This window comes from Larimichthys crocea, chromosome IV (assembly GCF_000972845.2).
Source record: "Larimichthys crocea isolate SSNF chromosome IV, L_crocea_2.0, whole genome shotgun sequence".
NCBI lineage: Eukaryota > Metazoa > Chordata > Actinopteri > Sciaenidae > Larimichthys > Larimichthys crocea.
In genome coordinates, this window is record NC_040014.1 from 6,253,629 (window position 1) to 6,275,927 (window position 22,299).

The window sequence follows — 22,299 nt, forward strand, 5'->3', positions numbered from 1 at the left end:
ATTTCTAAAAACATTAAAATGAATGATAATACAAAACAAACAGTTTAGTTTGAATCTAAATCACCTGTTTTCAGTTCTTTGTGCATCTTAAAGAGAGAGCGCACCCTTTTATGGAGGCTAGAAGGAGGTGGGTCATAATTTCAAACATTTCAGTTAATTAAGATAAATAATTCATTTTGTAGGTTTCATTGATTGATTTTTAATGTAGAGATTTTTTATTTATATTGCAGAATTTAATAAGTATTTGTTGGTACAAGCAAATCAAAGTTCTCCCTTCCAAACCTCTACTCTGATAGGCTGGTTTGAACCGGAGAGAAGGCCTATCAGAGTATATATGCTGGGAAGGCTGTTTGTGTATACCATTTGTACCAGCAGCCACTTGTCAATCAAGTGTCCACGCTTTCAATTCTGCATAACTTTAAGTCTTAATATAATGTGAACAGGTGAGTTGTATATAAATTCACCCTCAGTACAGTTGTCATGAATGGGGAAATTAGCTATAGAGACCAAAACAGTTTTTTGTACCAGGCTGTAAACATGTTTATTTCTGCTGTGAAGTTGGACATTTGAACATGGGGACTTATGGAGACTGACTCACTTCTGGAGCCAGCCTCAAGTGGATGACAAGAGAAACTGTAGTTTTTAACCCAGCAGCTTTATAAAGGTAAAACGTTCCAGACACATCCAATGCACATTATAAATAGAAAATGAAATAATCATGTTCCAGATTAAAGGCTTCACGCTATTTTGTGTACGGACTCTGGGAGTTAAAATTCATATTCACAGAGGTCTTTTCGAGTAGAAGTGACGTAGCTGCAGATGTGTGAGTAGAGGTCACCGTGCGCTGCGGGGGGTCGGCGGAAGTCGTGACTGTCCGCCCGGGTGCTGTGCTCTCTTTAAACGCAGGGCGGAGAGCAGAGCTCCGATCGTCCATAAAGCGGATTACATCTTGCGTCTGCTGCTACATCATCTCAGCTGATCCGGAGGATTCCCTCCTGCGTGGAAACAAACAAGCTGTGCCTGTGTGCTCGGCTCTGCTCGGCTTAGCTCAGCACGGCAGCATGGATTTCAACGTGAAAAAACTGGCTTCAGATGCGGGAGTCTTCTTCACCCGGGCGGTACAGGTAAGCCGCACAATCGTTTTGCTGGATATCCGGGCAGGAGAGCGGTAATGTGGGGGTTGATTCGCCGTCACACTCTGCGTCCTGCACGGATGGATGGATGCATGAAAGCCGCGGGCCGTCGTGCAGGGTTTGTACACACACTCGTGGAGCAGATGATGGTGTATGGAGTGTAACCGTAAAGATGAAATCAGCTGTGCGCTGTCGTGTGTTTTGACGAGCGCGAGCAGCGCTGTAAGCCGATAAAGGTTTGTTCAAGCCTCGATCCATTATTGATGGCTGTGATCGGGTGTATCACCCATGTGACACCAGCACAACGACTCCCTGCTCCCATTCAAGTCACCAGGAGGAGAGTGCGTCTTCATGCAGCGGACGATGCAATGCACTCAGACACATACTGTGCATGCATGCACCAAAAGTGACAGTTTAATGATTGATTTGATCTAAACTGCCCAGTAATACAAGAATTACACCACCTACATGTGAATCAGAAGGACTGACAAAGAAGCACTTGTTTGAATGAATGCTTAGCTGCCATAGCTTTTCAAAACACACATTATCCACAAAGAAATGCACATTTCCAATGTGTCTGTGAACTGTTTGAATGAATCTCAACTTCCTGTCGAGAAGTAAACGGTCTTAAATGATAATGTATCATTGGTGTACCTGTGCTGATTATCAAAAAGTCTTTGAAGGCGAGGATTTTACAAGTGCCATGTGAATGTGAATGTGTGAGGTGTGCTATGAGAACTATTAAACATTTTAATTAACATTTTATTTATTAAGTTTCAACAGGTAAAACAAGAGCACACATATAACAAAACAAACAAACATTTGGCTCACATATACATTTAGATTCAAATTCATACAGGCAACAGATTCAGGAGTCATATCCCATACAATTTAAAAATACATTAAAAATAAATAAAGGGTGTTATGTATGATATTTACATGATTAGGCAAAGGTATACGGAGGCAGAGCATTCAGAGCTGTGATACTAACCTAACTTGTGAGAATGGTGGAAATATTCGTTGTTGTGAATTTTACATGTCAGATGGTCCAATGCAACATTCACGTATAACCCTTTGCCACTGAACCTTAGATGGAACTTTACCTGTGATCCAAAAGAAAACCCTTTCAGTCACAGAAAGCGAGTGTCTGGTAAAGGTTTCTTTGATATTTGTCAGTGTAGACACAGCACATTGTTCACTAACAGCCGTGTTAGCCACTGCAGCTTTCTCACCACTTTCTGCAATCTTTGATTGAACAGAGCCAGGAATGCAACAAGTTCAGATCACTTTGCTGGAGGTTATCCAAAGGCATTGTGGGGAAAAACACAGGAAATCACTGGCTGCAGAGGAAGTGGGCAGGACGTGTACTTGCGTATATGTCCTGTCTACTGTCTGAGTACAGTCTCTCACAGACTGTATCAAACAGGAGGTGGTGTCAGAGGAGAGAAAGCGTTTCATTGGATGTAAAATAAAATTAGTGTGGTTTGTCAGGAAAACTGTTGGACTTTGAGAGTAGGCACACACCTTATTTTGAAGGTTTCAGTTGCAGCCGTGCAGCGTATTCTCTCAAAAGGCATTCAGTTACAAAATGACCACATTGACAGAAAAAACAAGCATATAATCTATTTATACTCACAGTGATTTAGCTTCCTGATGTACTCGCAGTCAGTGAGGTTCTACAATATGCTAGCATCCCCTGGCTGAACATTTGGTAGTAAAAGGTCAGATTTTCACAAGTAATTACCCCACAGTGAACCTGGCACTTTTAGGGTGCCCTGTCCGTCCAGGCTGGGCCTGCTAATCCAGTTCTGTATTGAATTTGTCTCTTACAGTCCTATTCTGTTTTTTTTAAAGATCTGAAAAAATATAATTTTAGCTCATCCATAAAGCTGTTTGTAAGTTTTTGTCTTGTGTTCTGAAAGTGCTGGTGAATTTTTTCAGTCATCATTGTGTCTTTAAAGTCCAGCTGGCTGCTGCTGCCTTCTGTCAGGCCTGGCAATCAGTAAAGAGCATGGAACGAGAAGTTACATACCACAGATGTTTTTTAGTTTTTTTGCCTCAGCTATAAAAGTTTGCAGCAAAAGTGTGTGTTTTCATCATTTGTTGCACAATTCGCATTTGGACAGTGAGGATAAAAACTTCTGTACTAGCACATAATAAGATATATCGTTTGATATAATTTGCATACTGATAAATCTTTTGATATGATTCTTTAAGATATAAACTTTATTAAATGTGACAGGATGAGCGCACAGTGAAGACAGCCGAACAGCCTCGTCCTGCATTAGAAAAGTTAAAACAAGCAAAGAGTTTAAAGAGTAACAAGAAGATTAATAGAACTTAATCTAGACAAAATGTCCTTCGGTTATAATAAAATAACATAAAGTTCTTAGGGCTCTTCGAATGAATTCTGTATTTTGGTATAGTGGTGCAGGGATCAAATAGCTAACTGTGACAAGGGTGTGCCATTGGTTGCCCCTGTTAGTATCATGGAGTCAGTGATTCAAATCAAACACAGGAACATTACAGATGGTAACATTATTTTCCAATGTTCAGTCCACTGCTGACAACTTAGTCATTTTTCAAACCCTCTAAGCAGTGACGAATTAAGCAGCTTATTCAGACCATCAGTAAAAAAAGGTGTGAAAAATATTTAAATGATGTGATTCTTTGTCATGCCTGCTGCATGGCTTCTTCTGCCAACAGCAGCAGGGTCTCTCTGCAGTTTATTCAATGCCCAAAGGTGTCATTATTAGGTTTTGTGAATATGACATTGACACAAAAAAAATCTAAGGGATTCCCAACACATGAGTACAAAATGTGCATGCATATGTCTGTTATGTGCACTCAAGTTTCTGACTTTGTCTCCCAGTTCACAGAAGAGAGGTTGGGCCAAGCTGAGAAGACAGAGCTGGATCCTCACTTAGAGAACCTGATAACTCGGGCTGACGGCACCAAGAACTGGACCGAGAAGATCTTAAGACAAACAGAGGTGCTTCTGCAGCCCAACCCAAGTAAGAAAATGATGTCACGTCATCAAGTCATGTGACCTCCCAACCAGATGTCATACAGAGTCTCAGGAGAAACTATTGAAAAATTATTATTGACTAAGAACAAAACTGTAATAATATTTTATCCTGAAAAGTCATTTTTATGATAACCAGAATGCAAAAGATAACAAACTCCTCTGGTCATTTTGAAGTTTGTTTAATAGGCTGCCTTCTCTGCAGCAGCTTATATTATTTACAAGTTAAATGCACTTTGTGCTTATTTTGTTATTAAGCAGTTTGTAGTGACACTTGGAGATTCCACATTAATCTGTAATAGACTTCCGATGGATAGAACCGTAGATGGACCTTGGTAATGGCTAACCCATGACCTGTGTATTTTTTAACCCCCCATGCTCCAGTCGACCACACTGGTAAGTCATTTCCTAGAGTGTTGCGTAATTCATTGCACTTGAGCCTCCTGAATATCAATTAGTCCACATGATATAGAGCATAGCATAAACCCACAGTATGTCAAGATAGATGATTTAATATTGTTTATGTACAAACAGAGCCACATTATCCTCTGATAACAGTCTGCTGCACACTGAACAGGCACAGACAGGTGTTGAATGACTAATGACCTTCCATGTAGGAGACACCTGTAAGCACTTGTTTAATTGGGTAAAGGCAGTGCTGCCTTCAGGGGAAAATCCTCTAATGAAAGAGTTTCAAATACTTTCCTGCAGCACAGTCATTAAAAGCATGTTAGTCATAAAGACAGTGAGGGGGAATAATGTGTACTATACTGAGTCACTTCACTTGTCTCCACAGAAACAACAGTCATCTTTCACTTTTTTACTGTTTACTCGTGAATCGTTTTGGTTATTGGTGTCATTTTGCTGCTCTCATGTTTTAAGTGAAATATTGTTTTCATTCACTGATTATTTGTAATGACTTCCATTTCACTCTTTTTGAAATTGCTGTGTTGCCACAATCAATAAAACTTTGAAAGTCTTCCACTGAGCAGCTGGAAGCAGTTGCTTTTGTTGTCGCCAAAAAAAAAAAAAAAAAGTCTCAGGAAAGTTTGAAAAGTTGTGGTAGCATTTCAAGCTTGAACGACCTCTCAAATATTGTATATAGCAAAAGCTTTATTTTTCCATAAAAAGAATTGTTCAGTCAACCCTTTTGTGTCTTATTAGACAAAAAGTTCTTATTAAATGAATGTTTTCACCAGGTGCTCGAATAGAGGAGTTCATCTATGACAAGCTGGATAAGAAGCTTCCCTCCAAAGTGACCAACGCTGAGGTGCTGGGCCAGTACATGCTGGAAGCTGCCAGTGAATTTGGTCCAGGGACGCCATATGGTCAGTGGAGCTGCTGCTGAATCTGATATTGTTGCTGCTTATGAGAGAGAGCAGCAGCTTCCTTTCTATTAACAACAAAAATTAAATAGTTTATTTCTTGGTGATGTTTTTCTATATTTATGTATTCACTATTTCAAACCCCATTTTTGATACTAGAGTGGTAACGCAGGGCAAGTTATTGTTCCAACCCGTAATGCACTGCAAAAATACTACCAACAGTGCAGTAGCTGAGCTTAAACACACACACAAATGTACACTCCCACATACAAACACACACGCTCTGCTGCATAGCTCATAACACTAGGGCTGTGGTCGAATAGTCACAAATGACCTCCTATGTCCTTTCCTAAATACTTTTCCTTGACCTCCATGGAACATGTCATGAGGTCAAAGAAGGATGGGAAGGAGAATTTCTAAGGACTTCTAAAGAAAAGACAGCCATGGCACTCAGAGAACAACAAAAGCTAACAAGTGTCGAGTGGTTGTCACATTGAGAATGATTGCTCACCCTCACAGGAAGCTTCAGTGTATCCTAAAGGAAATAAAGCACCTTTCCTAAGAGAGAATACAAACAGCTCTTATTATACTTTCGGGTCATCTGGGTCTCAGTTAGGAACCTTCTTCTGAAAGATTATTCGACTGAAGCCTAGTGCTGTGTCTTGATTTGGATACTTCTGTTAGTATACTTCTAGTATACACTGTGTACACTATGTACTTTCTAGTGTAGTGCACTCATTTCAGCAGAGTAGCGTCTACATTTAAGTACAACTGTTGTAAACCCACAGGATTGATAATCAGCTTCACATATTGCAACCAGACTCAACATTTGTCTACCAAAATATGAATATAAAACAAATGTACAGCTTACATTTATATTTTGAGGTATTCAGCACAACCACTTAAGCTCCAGGAGCTTCCTCAGCCTTCAGTCCCTCTCCTTCTGCTACGTAGTGTCCAGTGTTTCACACTCGCAGTAGACTGACTTTAGACAAAACTGACAGTGTCAGCGCACTTATGTAGCAAGTATAAGTTAGAAGTATGTGAATCGAGATGCAGCATAAGTCTTTGGTTGGTCCTTGGCTTACAGCTAATGCTGGCAGTTTTTCCACTGCCTTGTTCAAAATAACCAAAACAGCTGAAACATCAGATAATGAAGTGAGATTCTCAGTCAGGTTTGACGTAGTGTGTGTTCATGTGTCTGCCCCTCTGTAGGCAGTACTCTGATCACAGTTGGAGAATACCAGAAGAGACTGGGGGGAGCTGAGCGTGAGCTCCTCCACACTTCAGCGACCACTTTCCTCACCCCTCTACGCAACTTCTTGGAAGGAGACTGGAGGACTATATCTGTAAGTCTGACTGACTGATCTCACTGCTACAAACTAGTCATTGGATGAGGATGTTGATGAGGATATTGCCATGGACGCATTGACACTTGTGTTAAAACTGGTTTTGCGCTGTTTTCTACTCATACAAAGAGCTGGCTCATTGTGTTTAGCTGAATAGAAACCTAGCGTTGCAAGCAGATCCACACTTTCTGATTAGATCCCTCTTGTCATCTGCAGAAGGAGAAACGTCTGCTGGAAAATCGACGGCTGGATCTTGACATCTGCAAAGCACGCCTGAAAAAAGCCAAGCTGGCAGAAGCGAAAGCAGCGGTGAGATTAAATTTCATTCTTCTTCATCTGTAATAGTATTTGATTCACAGTAACTATGAAACCTGCAGCAGCTAAGCTGCGCACGTAGATTTCTCAGCAGCAGTGATGACACTGAATAGCCAGGAGGTGGCACTATAACATCTCATCTTACTGTTTAATCCAGCAGTGTTCAAACTTGTTTTAAAGAGGGACAGATCTGACAATGTGAAGATGCCCGGGGTTATTTATTTGTTATTGTTGTTACAAATGCACTGTTCTTTGACAGTTTTATTTTCATTGTCACAATTATCTTTTTTTTTTTAATGACAATGTAACCAAATCAGTTTCAGCCAATCGGGTGTGAACAAATCACCCGAAGTCAACATCTAGAGTCGGATAACAAAGAATAAATATGAATGTGTTAAACTTGCATGAGGTTGATACAAATCTAAAACTCATGTTCATTGTAAACATGACTTATTATGAGTGATAAAGTCATTCAGAAAATAATATTTTGTGTCACATCTACAGATATATAACAGCAGCAGTTATGTCCTTAGAGGTTAACGTTTAACACATCCAAATGCTTCATTATGTCAATCAAAAAAAGCCAAATCTTCCAGCCATACGGTTTCTGACAATCCAAACAGGCCATAAATATTATATTGTAAAAATAAGTTGTTCCTGTGAACATGTTAGCAAGCAGTTGCATAGTTAGACATAGTAATACTGGCATTCATTCTGAGTGTGTGTTGGTGTTTTAATTTCTACCAACTCCTGAGAAAAATCTGCCTCTTTAGCTGCTAAACGCTCCACTATGGTCACCTACTGTGTCTGTGTCACTGCATAGAGCTTATTCAGTGAATATAGCTGCCTCCTGCTGCTGCTGCTGGAAACCAGGCTGATGAAAGCTGAGAGCAATGAGCTGAAAGACACGAGCTGAGGGAATATAAACACAGGAAGATAAACACAATTCACTTCTCCCAAGATCTTCTGCAACATGTTGAGCTAGTTGCTGAAGTTGATGCCAGTTTGGTGCTACATTTTTTTTTTTACCAGTTTGATAGACATTAGGCCTTTTTTTTTCTAAAATTAACATTTTGGGGGATTTTTTTTTCTGTTGACCTTGTCATCTCCAAATTGGTGTGACATCTGTGTGTTAAAATAAATCAGGAGGCTACTTCTGTGAAGTAGTTTAAACGTCCACTTGAGACTGACTTCAGAAGTGAGTCAGTCTCCATAAGTCCCCATGTTCAAATGTCCAACTTCACAGCAGAAATAAACATGTTTACAGCCTGGTACAAAAAACAGTTTTGGTCTCTGTAGCTAATTTCCCCGTTCATGACAACTATACTGAGGGTGAATTTATATACAACTCACCTGTTCACATTATATTAAGCTTAAAATTATGCAGAATTAACATCATGGCTGCTTGACATAGTATTCCAATCAAATCACAGTTATAAACTTGTAGCTTGTAGTTCTGGTTCGATTCCAGATGCATACAGAGAGACATCTCTCTCAAGAGTTGGTGGAGATTAAAACTGAGCTAAAAATGAGCCTGAGTGTTCATCCAGAAGACATTCACTGGATGTCCAGAAACCCATCAATGATTGGAGGATAATGTGACTCTATCTGCTGGATGTGAACCTTTTATTAGCCAGGTGCATAATTGTGTACATCATTGATACATTGATGTTTTCTTGCTCCCTATTGGCCAAAAATAAATGAACACAGCTTTTAAAGTTGGCAAAAGTTGGTTGCAGTGAGAGACACTTTGGCCTCACAGCTCATATGTTTTATATGGATTTATCAACACAGTTTCAACAGCACAATGTTGCATCTTGTGCCAGTTCTTCCTCACACATCCATTATGAAACTGAAAAATCTAGAAGAAGGCATATACAGGAACATCACAGATTAGGTGCTATAGCAAGAAACACTCAGTCCACTGTCCATTTTCGTGTCAGGTCATAAGATCTTGCTTTCATTTTGTACCCATATTTTGGTTGCTTTGTCAGTTGGCATGGCCACACTGACCAAAATACCCCTTCTTAATTGTTCTAATAGCTTTTCAGAAGCTCTACTGGCTGTTACATCATCAGTGATTCTGCCTGCATGTCTCTCAACCTCAATGAAATAAGTTCCTTAATTCATCATGCTGACTACAGACACTATGTCTGAAACCATCACACCACGGTTTCCAGAGCAAAGGGCTTACAGGAAAATGACAGAGTAGCCTTTTATTGGTACATTAAAAAAACATGTGCACATAAGTTGGCCAGTATGAATGTTTTATTTTGTCTCGTCTTTCATTGTGGGTATACATTATGAATAACTTAAGACAAAAGTCTGTGTAACACTGAGGACTGGTGACAATGTTTCACCAATTTTATTGATCAGAACACTATCATCAAGTCACAAATATTAAACATGATTTAATAAAGATGAGAACAGTGGCTAAAGTTAATCTTGGTCTGATTCTCTTTAGGTTACCTGGCTTCTCTAACCAGCTTGGTTAACTCCAGGTTTTCTACTCGTGTTTGGGTGAAGGAGCCAGAGTTGTACAGCGTAGTACCTGACATGAAATGACACATGCAAATGAGTTCATGTGCAAAAGCCCAAACTATAATCACACAATAAGAAGCCATAGATGTGTAAATATCAAAAGCAAGGCTAGGCCTAGAAGACTTTTTAAATATGGTCGATCTCCAGTAGTCTAGAATCTGTATGGATTTTCCATAGGAGAAAAGTCGGTGTGTCCGAGTGGATTTCTTTTTATTAAAAGGCAAGCCCCTGGAAACTCACCTCATGTTGATGTTATCTTGAGCTGCAGTGATATGTAAAAACACAGACACTATCACTGAATAAAAGTAACTCGATATATTAAATATATTATATTATTATGATTTGTAAAAATCTGATGTAATCACCCTGTAACTCAATGACACTGATCGCTTAGACAGTATCTAGGGGCGATGGCTACTTTTCCCTATGAGGCTGATGTTCCATTTTGATCTAATCCTCTAAACTGAGCCTGCTTCTGTCCCCATAGTGATCGACCCAGGTTTAAAAGTGAGTTAGATTTGTGACACCAAAAAAAGCAGAGTTTCGACTTAAAGGCCTCTGCTCAGTACTGGGTTGGGATGTTCAAAAACAGCAGGGGGCGACCTTCTCAAAGCACAGCGCTGACAGCTGGATTCAAAGGCAAGGACGTAATTTAGCCTCTGTGGGCTCCCATGTACGCTAAGCATCTTCATGTTGCATCAGTTATTTTATATTGCAACTACTCAGGTGTAAATTGTTTATGGTTGTAGATTTATAGATGTAATTAGTAATCCTAACAATTAAATCTGTAACTAAAACCATCATCAGGCTAATAAAAGCTGAATTTAATATCGATGCCACAACAAATAAAGTAGAGCTTCAAAAGCAACTAATAAAAGAGTGTTTAATAATAATGAAATAATTTTCAGCCTCTTTGATATCGCGTCAAACATCAGCTACCCCTTGCAGTGAACTCGCTAGATGATCTGCACATGTGCTGCTTTGATTTCTTTATGTTGGTATGCTTTTGGCTAACCTTTTTTCTATTTGTGTTTGTTTTTCTGCTTAATGACTGTAACTGCATGACTGCTCCAACATGTGTTTCCTCCTCCCTGCTCTTTGTTTGTAGGCTGCGCCTGATTTTCAGGAGACAAGGCCTCGAAATTATGTTCTTTCTGCCAGTGCATCAGCGGTAAGAGTCCCGAGTGAAACAAACGTGGTAACATGCTATTCAGTATAGGAGCACTAGAACACTTTGTGGACAGCTTTTAATGTGTCATTTAGACTCAGTGTGGACACCAATAGACAAACAAAAGGTTAAAGGGAAAAGAAATGACTTTTTTTAAGCAAAATAATGCTCACTTTTGGTGGCCTTATGTTCACAATGGCAGCATATATTCATCGATCTCCCTCAACGTGTCTCGCTTTCATGTCACATCTTAGCACCATCAGCCACTGTGGCTGCTGTTCAGCAGAAGTTAGATAGAAAGACAAACCTCTTTGGTACAACAGCAAAGTTGGGGATGATGAACACAATAATTCATGTCAGACTTTCATATATAAATATATGTGTCAAACTAATCAGCGGACAGCAACACATGAATGTCACTATAATGACACTCTTCAAAGAGGCACATGCTATAATACTTTCTAACACAAATTGCTTAATCACAAAGTTCATGTGATAACAGGACTGTTGCATGATGTTTGCAACATAAATGGCACTAACATACACTGACATGAGCATGCCTGTATGCCTGTGCATGTTTGAGTTTTTGTTATTTATTTAGTACATATATGTACATAATATACATATCAGCAAATCTTTTTATAGCATGAGAACCAGATGTGCCAGATCTGCATTTTCATTGAATTGCATGACGTCAGACCGCTGTTACTCCTGTTCTTGTGGCAGGGTGAACTCAACAAATTCAACAGAACACAGCAGGCACAGGGGATTAATCAAAACACCACAGCAGATTGTTGAGCCTCATTTACACGCAACTAAATACAGATGGTGGAGCTGGAAATTAACCTCAACAAGCTGTGGTGGTTGGATTAATCACCTGTGGTTGAGGTGTGATGTAAAATTCACCATGTGAGGATGAAGTTAAACATCAAGACTGTACTATGTATGATATGATCTACAGAGTCACCACCATGAGCAAGCCCTTGGTGGTGACAGTGGTGAGGAAAAACTTCTTTAAACAGGCAGAAACCATTGAACAGAACCAAGCTCATTAGTGGGCAGCCATCTGCCATGACCGATCAGGCCACAATTTAACCTAAAAAGAAGAAAAATGAAAAAAGCTGTTTTAAAATGACAATGACAAAATGTGAAGTTTAAAGGTGGATCTATGCAAACAGAGAGCTAAAATTGTGAGAATGAAATTGAAATGGCAACAGAAATAAGAAAATGTCTTCTAATTTAAAAGCTTGTATTGATCCATAGAAGGTAGATGTAAACATCAAATCAGAATGAAGATAATAAGTGCAGTGAAATCTGCTTTTGTTGTTTGTGTTGTGCTGTCCCTCCTGTTCATCTGAGGCTTCTTGGTTTTATAATTGAATCAGATACAAAGCGACTGGAAGAGTTGGGATGTGGCTGCGGAAAGGACTAGAACCTTTTCATCTTGTTTTATTTGAATGACAGTAAGAACTGTTTTAATCTCCAGTAATTTAGTGTGTGTTCTGGTTTACACACACCTTATCCCATCAACAAAGCCATTTTGTTGTTTTCTTAATAGAAAATAGAAGTAATTTAAGGAACAGTCAATATTTATGTGGGCAGAAAATGACAAGCAAACCTTTTTTTTAAAAAGTGGTGCGTGGTAAGAAATGAGCAGAGTAAAGGTCAACTTTAGCTCAGGCTGATGGCCAACAACAGCAGCTGACAGACACTGAAGTTTTTTTCTGGTACACTTGAGGTTAAATCAGCTTTTCTCTTATAACAAACATTCTCTAAGGGAAAAAAAAAATCACAATATAATTTTAACAAAACGACCAAATGCGTGGTGGGGTCAGGCCATTAGATGAGTGGAGGCTGAAGGATAGAGTGTGGTAGTGGTCTCTGCCGTAGGAGGTGGGCCTGGTTGTGGAGGGCTTTGTGTGTGAGGAGTAGGATTTTGAACTGGAATCGCTGTGGAGCCAGTGGAGGTTCTGGAGGACAGGGATGATGTGGTCACGGGTATGGGTGAGCAGATGAGCAGCAGAGTTCTGGATGTATGAAGGTTTTGGATAGTGTGCCGCAATCAGAACAGCAGAGACGAGTGATAGGAGGAATCGGGCTAAGTTTTCAGGTGAACCAAGGCAGTTCTGGTTCTTGTGAGGGATTTTAGGGCTGCTGCTGATGCTAATGTCTGATTTACAGTTGTATGAACAAGTATTTGCCCCCTTCCTAAATTCTTACTTTTTTACATATTTATCACACTTAAATGTTTAAGATCATCAAATAAATGTTAATATTAGACAAATGATGATTGCATTTATTAAGAGAAAAAAGCTATCCAAACCTACATGGCTCTGTGTGAAAAAGTAATTGCCCCCTTTGTTAAATCATGAACTAACTGTGATTAAACTTTTTTTTTTTTGAAAGATAAGTTCAATTACACTGTCCACACCCAGGCCTGTTGAATCCAGAAATTACTTCAATAGAACCTGTTTGAGTGACGTGAAGTAAGCTGAGAGATCTCAAACAGCAACACATCACACTGATCTCAAAAGTCTGGAAAGAGTTATAGAGCTATTTTTAAAGCTTTGGGACTCCAGCGAACCATGATGAGTGCCATTATGAACAAATGCAGAAATCTTAGTGGTTTCCAGTTTCTTCCCTGTCTCTTTCTTATTTTTGAGTCATGAACACTGACCTTTACTGAGCTAAGTGAGGTCTATAGTTCTTGAGAATTTGTTCTGGGTCCTTTTGTGACTTTCTGGATGAATCATTGCTTATAGATTAGATTCAATAAACTATTTGAATACCGGACTTTAACCCAGCAAATCCAGCATTATCACGAATTTAGATTCAACAGGTCAGTTCAACTTGCTAATTTCAGATTAGCTAAACTGAAGCACAGCTTTTAATTCTTTATATTGTCACTATAAATTGATGTTTGAATGACTATTTTTCTGTTCTCATGCTGCTTCTCTCAGCTGCTGAGTGAGGAAGTGGACAAAGTAAGTACCTCCACCATTGAAGTGTGGTGATCTGTGTTTGTGTCTGTGATCTGTGTTTCATTAAAGCATTCTGTGTGTTTAAAACCAGGCAGAACATGAGCTTCGCGTAGCTCAGACAGAGTTTGACCGACAAGCTGAGGTGACCAGACTTCTGCTGGAAGGCATCAGCAGCACACATGTGAGTGTGTGTCTTATGCTGGAAATTGTTAGTCAGAATCATAAGACAGTCCTCTAGAGTTGGAATATGGTGAAATAGGCAACACGAGTCAACAGGCAACAACGAGTTTCACGATTATTGAGAAGTAGTGAACACAATCTCTGCTAATCTCATGCTAATCCATGAGCTACTAAGAGAACTAAGAAGAAGAAAATACAAACGGCTTTGTGATTGGCCTAAAACAATCTGAAATGGGGGAAAAGAACTGAAACATTAAAGGAACATTTTCATCACAATGTTTTTCACATTCATACATCAGCAAAGTTGAGCTGGATATGTTGTAATTGTGTAATGTAATTAATGAATTAATCACATGATAAATGTCAACGTAAGTATCCTTTGTTATATATTTTTGTGCTTTTGAAATGGAATGAGGAAATTAAGTGTATCCGAGAGATTCCACTCATACTGAGCTGATCTTCTCTTTTGTCCTTTCAGCTCAACCACCTGCGTTGCTTGCATGATTTTGCGGAGGCTCAGGCCACTTACTATGCCCAGTGTCATCACTACATGCAGGACCTTCAGAGGGAGCTCAACAGGTGAGGACGGAAACAGGGTATATTAGGATAGCTCAGATCAGAGAGTAATCTGACATCTGTGAAATGAAATGATGTTTATTTGAATGTAGATTGTAAAGGTTACGTCTGTCACATGTTGTGGTGTTCAGTTTCTGGGAAGTGTCCTGCTGTTGACCACAGCAAATGATGGAAAAAATGGTACACCCTTTCTTCAGCATACACATATGAAGGTGCTTCACTTGTTAACATAATTCAATACAGATTAGACTTTGAGATAAACCACATGTTGCCTTTGTCTCAGAGAAACACACAGACTTCTGAGAAAAAGCTCATAAATCCATGATGATCACAATACTAACGTCATTTCCATCCAAAAGACAACATAATATGATTAAAGATAAACAGAAATATGATTTCCTCATTGTTTGTCTTTATTCTGAGTTTTGTAATAATATTAATGAGAAACTTGATACTTAACTGTTATATAATGTGTTTGAAAAATTCACTAAACAAAGCTTGAGTATAATAAATATGATTTCAAGATAAGGATATGTATGTGTATGTGTTAAGATGGGATTTAAACTCAAAAGTATAAAGGGTTATATACATGTTTAAATTAAGAATCAAGCTTAAAAGCACAGAGATCAAAGGAAGCCTTGCTTATGTTTCTTCATAAATGCATACAGTTTTATACTACACTATGTTAGCCAGACTCATTTCCATCTGTAGTCCTAGGTAGGCAGTTATTAAAAGCACAGAAGTGAAGAATCAAAGCACAGCATGCACTGCAGGGACAAGAGAGGCAACCAGAAGCAGGAACACACTTAAACCAAGCATCACTCTTCCAGTGTTCATAGGTTTGATTTCTAATAAAGCAGGCTCTTAATGTTGTGGAAAAGAAATGGAAGTTGGCACACTTTCCTGTGTTGTAGTAAATTCTCCAGGCAGATTGGCTAAAACTACTTAAGCAGTAGTACAAGGGGTGGGTGAGCCATATTGTGCAATAAGAACAAGAAACAGTCTACTGTATTTATTTTAAAAGCCACTGGAATATCATCAGTATCCAAAGTGTTGTTGATGAAGATTTTTTTGTCCAGGGTTTTTATTGTTTGTACAGGGATTCTATTGGCCAATTATGCCTTGTAACTTTATTTACATGTGAAGAAACACTTGAGTGAACTCGTGCGTCATTGGCTCTTTCCTTACCAATAATATTTATGAAGAAGTCGGCCTTGTCCTTTCTCAGTAACCTGATTGTTCTGTTTCTTAATGTAATAAATTCACATTTATCATATTCATCGTGAATGTGTGAATTATGTACATCATATTTGGAAGACTGGGCTTGCTGAACTGTGTCTTATAACATTGACATCATGGCTGGATTAAATCGCTCAGAGGGTGGGGTAGTATGGATGTGGATCCAAATCATAACGGAAGTTATCTTACAGAGCAGATCTAGACCGTACTCTATTATTTACAGATTTCAATCATGGGCAAACAAACAAAATGTGATGTGATTATCTGTTTTATTAGATAAACCCTAATACTAAACCACAAACTAACTGCCATACAGAATAACCTAGAACCAGAAGTTTCCAGTAAAGTTCTGGTGGCTTTATAGGCCTCTGTGCAATATATCCTAAAGCTGTCATTTAAGTACAGCGTCACAGAACTGTTAGCATGGCTGTTGTCTTGTTGCTAACATAATTAATATGTTCTTCCCAAATAAAGTTCTCAGCAATGATAATTCATAGGTGTATATTTATATTTGTTAACATTAAATGTATCGAAAAAAAGAAAGAAAGTGCCAAAATATAAAGACAACATTTCAAGTGAGAGCAAATAATCAGTGAAAAAATGTCGAGCTTCCAAGTCTGTTTTTACTTGAGCAGCCGGGTGGTCAAAGGGAAGGGTTAGGAAAGGTTAGGAAACACTGATCATGAAGATATTCAATCCAACATCACACTCAGACATTACACATGTTTAGTCATCACTGTGGCAACGTTTTGCAGGAAAATTGTAGAAAAACCTCAAATAAACCAACTAGAAATCCTCTTTAGTAACTCATACACTCGTCCTATTTGTCTCCCAATCTCCTATTCAGATGTGCTAATGCGGTCGGCACCTCCCTCCCCTCTTCTGCTGTCTGCCCCAATCCCGTCTCCTCTGCTTTCATGTCTGGACCATCATCTCCTGGCACCACAGTCTCCTCCTCATCCAGCCAAAGGCCCACCACACTGGCTATGGAGCAGACACAGCTTCCAGTCACAGGTACCAGAAAGGCCAAGGTCCTGTATGACTATGATGCCCACGATGCCAGTGAGCTTTCCCTGTTGGCTGATGAGGTACGGTAAAATATTCTGAGTCATATCCCATCTCTGTTACACAAGCGATGTGACTGTACCACAGCAATCAAAAGTTTGGACATACCTTCTCATTCAATAGTTTTTCGTTCCTTCTTTTATTTTCTACAGTGTAATTTACACATATTGAATTATGTGGTAAGCAAATAAAATGTAAACTTGATATTCTCTTAGTCATCTTTATGAGGTTGTCACCTGGAATGATTTTCCAACTGTCTTGTCTCTATATGCTGAGTTTTCCTTCAATCGTCATGGGGTAATACCAGATGGGATGGTATGTCACAGCAGAATACTGTGGTAGCCATGCTGGTCTGTAAGTGTATTTGCCTCATAGTGGGAACCACACTTGCAGAAACCATCTGTCTACCTTCCCTGCATCTTAAAAGAACAAGATAACAGGATCATTTTCTGGCGATTTTGGGATAACAAGACTTTGTTTTCACAGTGTTAACCTTTCCTGCTCAGGGGAGATGGGATGAGGTGCCGTCCTCCTGGGCCAGAGTTTGTATTAACCCCCTTTCACTCCCCCACAGCAGAGAAATGACACACAGGAGCTCCAGAGTAGCCTTTTATTTAAACGTATACTGTAACCTACACTGGACATTTCTGTCTAACCAAACTTCTACCGATAACCTGCTCTTCTACTTCTACTTCATTTTCTTAAATCTCAACTTAATTATTTTGTTATCCCGGGAAAACAACATTTGTTATTTCAAGATGACACAGCAGATTTTAATACAAAGTAATATAAGTAAAATGTGATGAGAAGGTGTGTCCAAACCTTTGGGGTTCTTCTGGACTGCTGTAGAAACATAGTGTGGCGCACTCGGTGGAAGAGGACCTGCTCTCTCTATAGATATGAAAAGCTCATTCTGAGGTTACATAAACATAATGATTCTTATATTCAGGTGACTATACACGAATGAAAACATAGTTATAAATATTATATTCCATTTCAGTCAATAAATCTCTATTAAATGTTATGTCTTTAAATAACAGAAATAAACTTGCATTCATCCCTGGGCACAAGAAAAATTGCCAATTCATGAATTTAGTTTTAATTCTGTCGACTTTCAGTGACTGTTATACTTCTGTATGGCTAGAATGTAGCTTTGTCATACCTCAAAGCCACATTCCAGTCAGTCACAACTGAAAGGTTTATTAAACTGCTACAACACACTCAACTCAACACCTACCGAATATACAAATAAATGAATATCTACAATCATGAATCAGTGCAAAAGAAAAACTATAAATGCATGAATGGATCCATGAATACACACAAACAATGAGCACCAAGACAGCATGTACTTATTTTTTATAGTATTCTGCAAAACTTCACCACAAAGTTGATCTTATCCTAATTCTTTCCTTTGTTCTAATTTCTTTTCGAGAATGAATTAAGTTATTTAATACTTCTACATTTGACAGCTGCCATGTTGCTGAAAGATGTCAAACATGATATGACAGGAATGTGTCTCTGGATTTTTCCCACTGAGAGAGAAGAAAAGAGCAGGAGGGACAACAAGTAGACCCATTTTGATCCAACCATGCAGACACAATTCAGCTTTCAACTTGCATTTGGTTTTATTGCATGTTATGATCACTTTACTAATTAGACCTGTACATATTCATATGTACTACTTCCAAAAGGTTAGGCATATGTATGTGTGTAAAGTTCATGCTACAGTGATATTATATCATGAGAGTAGGGCATTTAATTAGAATGAATATGGAAACAAAAGCTAACAACAGTGGTGTGTACACTAGAGGTCGTTTTTTTTTTTTTGACATTTTGAGCCGATATTATAAGCTAATATTGCTGTTTCTCCCTCCATTTACGTGATAAAAATGACACAATGATAACAAATGTTACACATGTCTCAATTTAACCGAAATAGGCATCATGAGATTCAGTACTCATCACCACATGATGTGAAAGTGAAGTGAACCTAACCTAAACAGAAAGTGAAAACAACCTAGTGTGCTTTCTTTTAAAATAGCTTCATTTTGGTAAAACATTTTTGCCTAAATTTGTGTCCTCCTCTGCTGTTCTGTTTTCCCAGCTCATTACCGTATACACCATACCAGGAATGGACCCTGATTGGTTGATTGGAGAACGGGGGAACGAAAAGGGAAAAGTCCCTGTCACCTACCTTGAACTGCTGAGCTAATGGACCGATTAAACACACACACACACACACACACACACACACACACACACACACACACACACACACACACACACACACACACACACGCACGCACGCGCACACACACACACACCTCTATCTACTGTCACATGTGTGCGATTAGAACACTTAGTGTGTTTTTATCCGTGGCTATACTTATGCAAACCTGTGTGGTAAGTTTCTATGAACACAGAGGACTAATGTGAGGGAGTTACAAATATACTGGTAAACGGTTTTATTTGTCGTGGCCACAGGGGTTATCACCTAATTCCATTTGTTTTTAATTATGTGTATCCAGAGTGTGATGATGTAACAGTTAAAGCTACACTCCCTCATTTTGTTTATAGTGCAGTGTGGGTGTTTTTGTTTGCCAGCCCTCAATCCTACAGGGATTTTAATGCAAGTCATTCAGGAGGCATTGAGTAATCCTTCGAAGGATCATTTATTCTGACTTGGGTTTTTTGGAATGTGGATGGAAAAACAACAGTCGGTCCACAAGAAAGTTCAATAGGGCAAGAAAGTGGAGCTGTCAGACAAACAGGCAGTTGAAAACAGGTCAACAAATGAGCCAGATTATTTAAAACACTGTAAACGGTAAAAGATGTTCAGCTCATTCAGTTTTTAGTTATTTTTTCCTGAAACCCTTTTGCCAACTTTTTAATCAATACTATCTAATTCTTTTGTTGCCTGCTGAGTCAGATCTGATACTTACATCAGTATATGATATGTATCAGACACATAAAAAAATAACAGCTGTTTTAGGGTTTATAAGATTAAATTATTGATGTATATCATATCGATAATGACTGAATGAAACTGACTTGATATGATCTGCCAGTGAGAAGACATATGAAAGAACCCTTAACAGCTCACTGTATTATTAATCAGGATCATGTTTAGTTGCGTATGAAATGTGATATACTTCCTCCTCAGAAGTATCATTTAAAATGCTCCACAGCATAATCATCCACACACTCAAAGAATAATGGCAGCACATTAACATTGCACTTTGGATGCTGTTTGGTTCTGATTTTTCTGTCCTTTTAACACTGCTGCTTTTGCAGCTAAAAAAAAATATCAACTCGAAAATGGATTAGGACTGTATATGAACTATTAGACATTTCTCTTCACATACATAACGTCAAAGATAAGTGGATCTGTGCAGTTATCTCACTGACACAGTAAAGGAGTGCCGCGACACTGGGAGGCTGACTGAAAGTTTCAAAGAATATAAGTGCTTTTGCTGTTAAACTGGGAGCTCTAGGTTTCTTATTTTTAACTTTTTAAGATTCTTTATTTTTAGGTTTAACTATTGGCAAACTAATGACAAGTAAAAGTTCATTTATATGAGAATATAGCTCATATTCATAGTCCCTACAGGACAGATCATAGAAAGCCCTACTGAGAGCTAGAGAGCTGGCTCCAGGGATAGTATCAGGACTCTACTCTATTTAGAGCTAAGTGATGTCTGATGAGCAAAACTGTGTTTGGACCTGTTTAATTGTCTGACTGCTCTACTGACCTATTAGACTTCTTTTTAGTGATACTACTAAAAAAAAAAATGAATAGGCCACTTATGCATTTCAATTGTATCCGTTTAAACTACATAGTTTTAATATTTAACAAACTTAATGTGAAACAAGTAATACAATTTATGTAATAGTATTAATAAACTCAAAATGACTGCATTCATTTTCACTGTTTAAAAAAAAATGACTTTGTTAGTATTGAATGCATAAACCTGCTTACTACTACTGTTACGAGAATTTTTAAAGAAAAACTCTTGAATAAGGAAGACTGGATTCAAAGTATCAAAGTTGAATTTATTATTCTTGTACAAGAAAGAGCATGTAACAGTGCAACACACAAAAGGAGTTACAGAGGAAAGGCTCCCTTAGGAGCTCTAACAGTAGACAATTTTCTTAAAATGAGCTGTCTCGGACATCTCCCCACTAAAAATCCTTTTTTGGTTTTCCGCTTAGTAATGAACATTATGTTGTCCAAAATGACACTTCCCTTAACTTGTCTCTCTTGTCTTTGAACTATTTTTTAATCATCTCTCCCTACCAGCCTCAGTAAACACATGCCAGATAAGGGCAGTGGGCGAGATATGCAAAAGACAGAAAACACACACACACACACACACACACACACACACACACACTCTATAAGAGTTAACATCTGCACCCCAGTATACTCCTATTTTGTCAACAACTACCCTACTTTGAAGTCCTACATTTTGGCCTAAATTATTTTTTTTAGTGTACCACCAAGTTTCCAAATCTCTCTTAAGTATAAATACTGTTAATACCAGACAAAAAAAGACTGAAAGAATCGTGTAGTGCAGTGATGAATTATATCTGCCTTCTGCCTCTACTCCTCAGCCCACTGTCTGATCCACAACTATGGAAGCAAAACTGTGCTTTTTCATTTCATCATCTCCCCTTAAAACTCAGCAATACAAAGACATCTGTTTTCTGCTGACTGGCAGCCTTCCAGCTCCCTAAGAAGAGAGGAAATCCTGTCAACAAGTTTCGTAGGCTGATGTCAGGCACACTGAATCATCAGGCAAGGGCAAGGGTTGGGTCATCCATGAGTCTTTTAAAACTCTAAATTATGTGTAACTAGTCATAGCTTATAATGTGCTCATAGTATGATTTCACTTTCCCCAACATGCTAAAAATAGAACCTAGAGTACACAAGCAGTCACATCTTCCTATAGGATGATACTGAATGTTGTTCAGTCTTCCCTTGACCTTTCCTCTAGAGCCACTATTAGGTCGAATTATCCTCAGGTACATTGTCAGAATGGGGGGGGGGGGGGGGGGGGGGGGGGGATATGAAATGGAAAAATGATGGAAAAATGATGGAAATAAAAATGTTAGAACTTTTTATCCCCTTTCACTCCTTTTTTACATGACATGTAATCTGTGCAGGCCAACTTTTATCAAGCTATTCATGCTACAGAAGGAGTTGTCCATGCTCCCACCTCAGACATCTTATTTTCATCACATTCTTGTTATCCATAGACATATGGCCACTGGTTTGATGTGCAATAAACATGCATGTGTGTTACAGTAGTATGTGTGGTTCTTGAACGTTCACAAAGTTTACCTTTTATTATTTTCTATTGCAGATTTAGTAGGTGTAGTCTGAGTGTAGTCTGTCC

The 22,299-nt window shown here is 38.7% G+C and overlaps 1 protein-coding gene across 7 annotated transcripts; it reads left to right on the forward strand.

The window, feature by feature from the left end:
* The first annotated feature begins 786 nt into the window (after positions 1 to 786).
* On the forward strand, positions 787 to 20,818 carry LOC104937499 (endophilin-B2). 7 transcript variants are annotated; one of them, XM_010753735.3, is made up of 12 exons: positions 787 to 1,124; positions 4,006 to 4,147; positions 4,543 to 4,554; positions 5,358 to 5,486; positions 6,699 to 6,832; positions 7,049 to 7,141; positions 10,797 to 10,859; positions 13,817 to 13,840; positions 13,929 to 14,018; positions 14,496 to 14,596; positions 16,680 to 16,846; positions 19,005 to 20,818. In XM_010753735.3, exons 1-12 carry the CDS (start codon positions 1,062 to 1,064, stop codon positions 19,040 to 19,042), a joined length of 1,056 nt encoding a protein of 351 aa, XP_010752037.1. In that variant the 5' UTR covers positions 787 to 1,061; the 3' UTR covers positions 19,043 to 20,818. The 7 variants fall into 7 exon arrangements, with proteins under 7 accessions (XP_010752037.1, XP_010752034.1, XP_010752036.1 ...); XM_010753732.3 differs by having other exon boundaries at positions 829 to 1,124; positions 16,680 to 16,920; XM_010753734.3 differs by lacking the exon at positions 13,817 to 13,840 and having other exon boundaries at positions 829 to 1,124; positions 16,680 to 16,920.
* Positions 20,819 to 22,299: the final 1,481 nt, after the last annotated feature.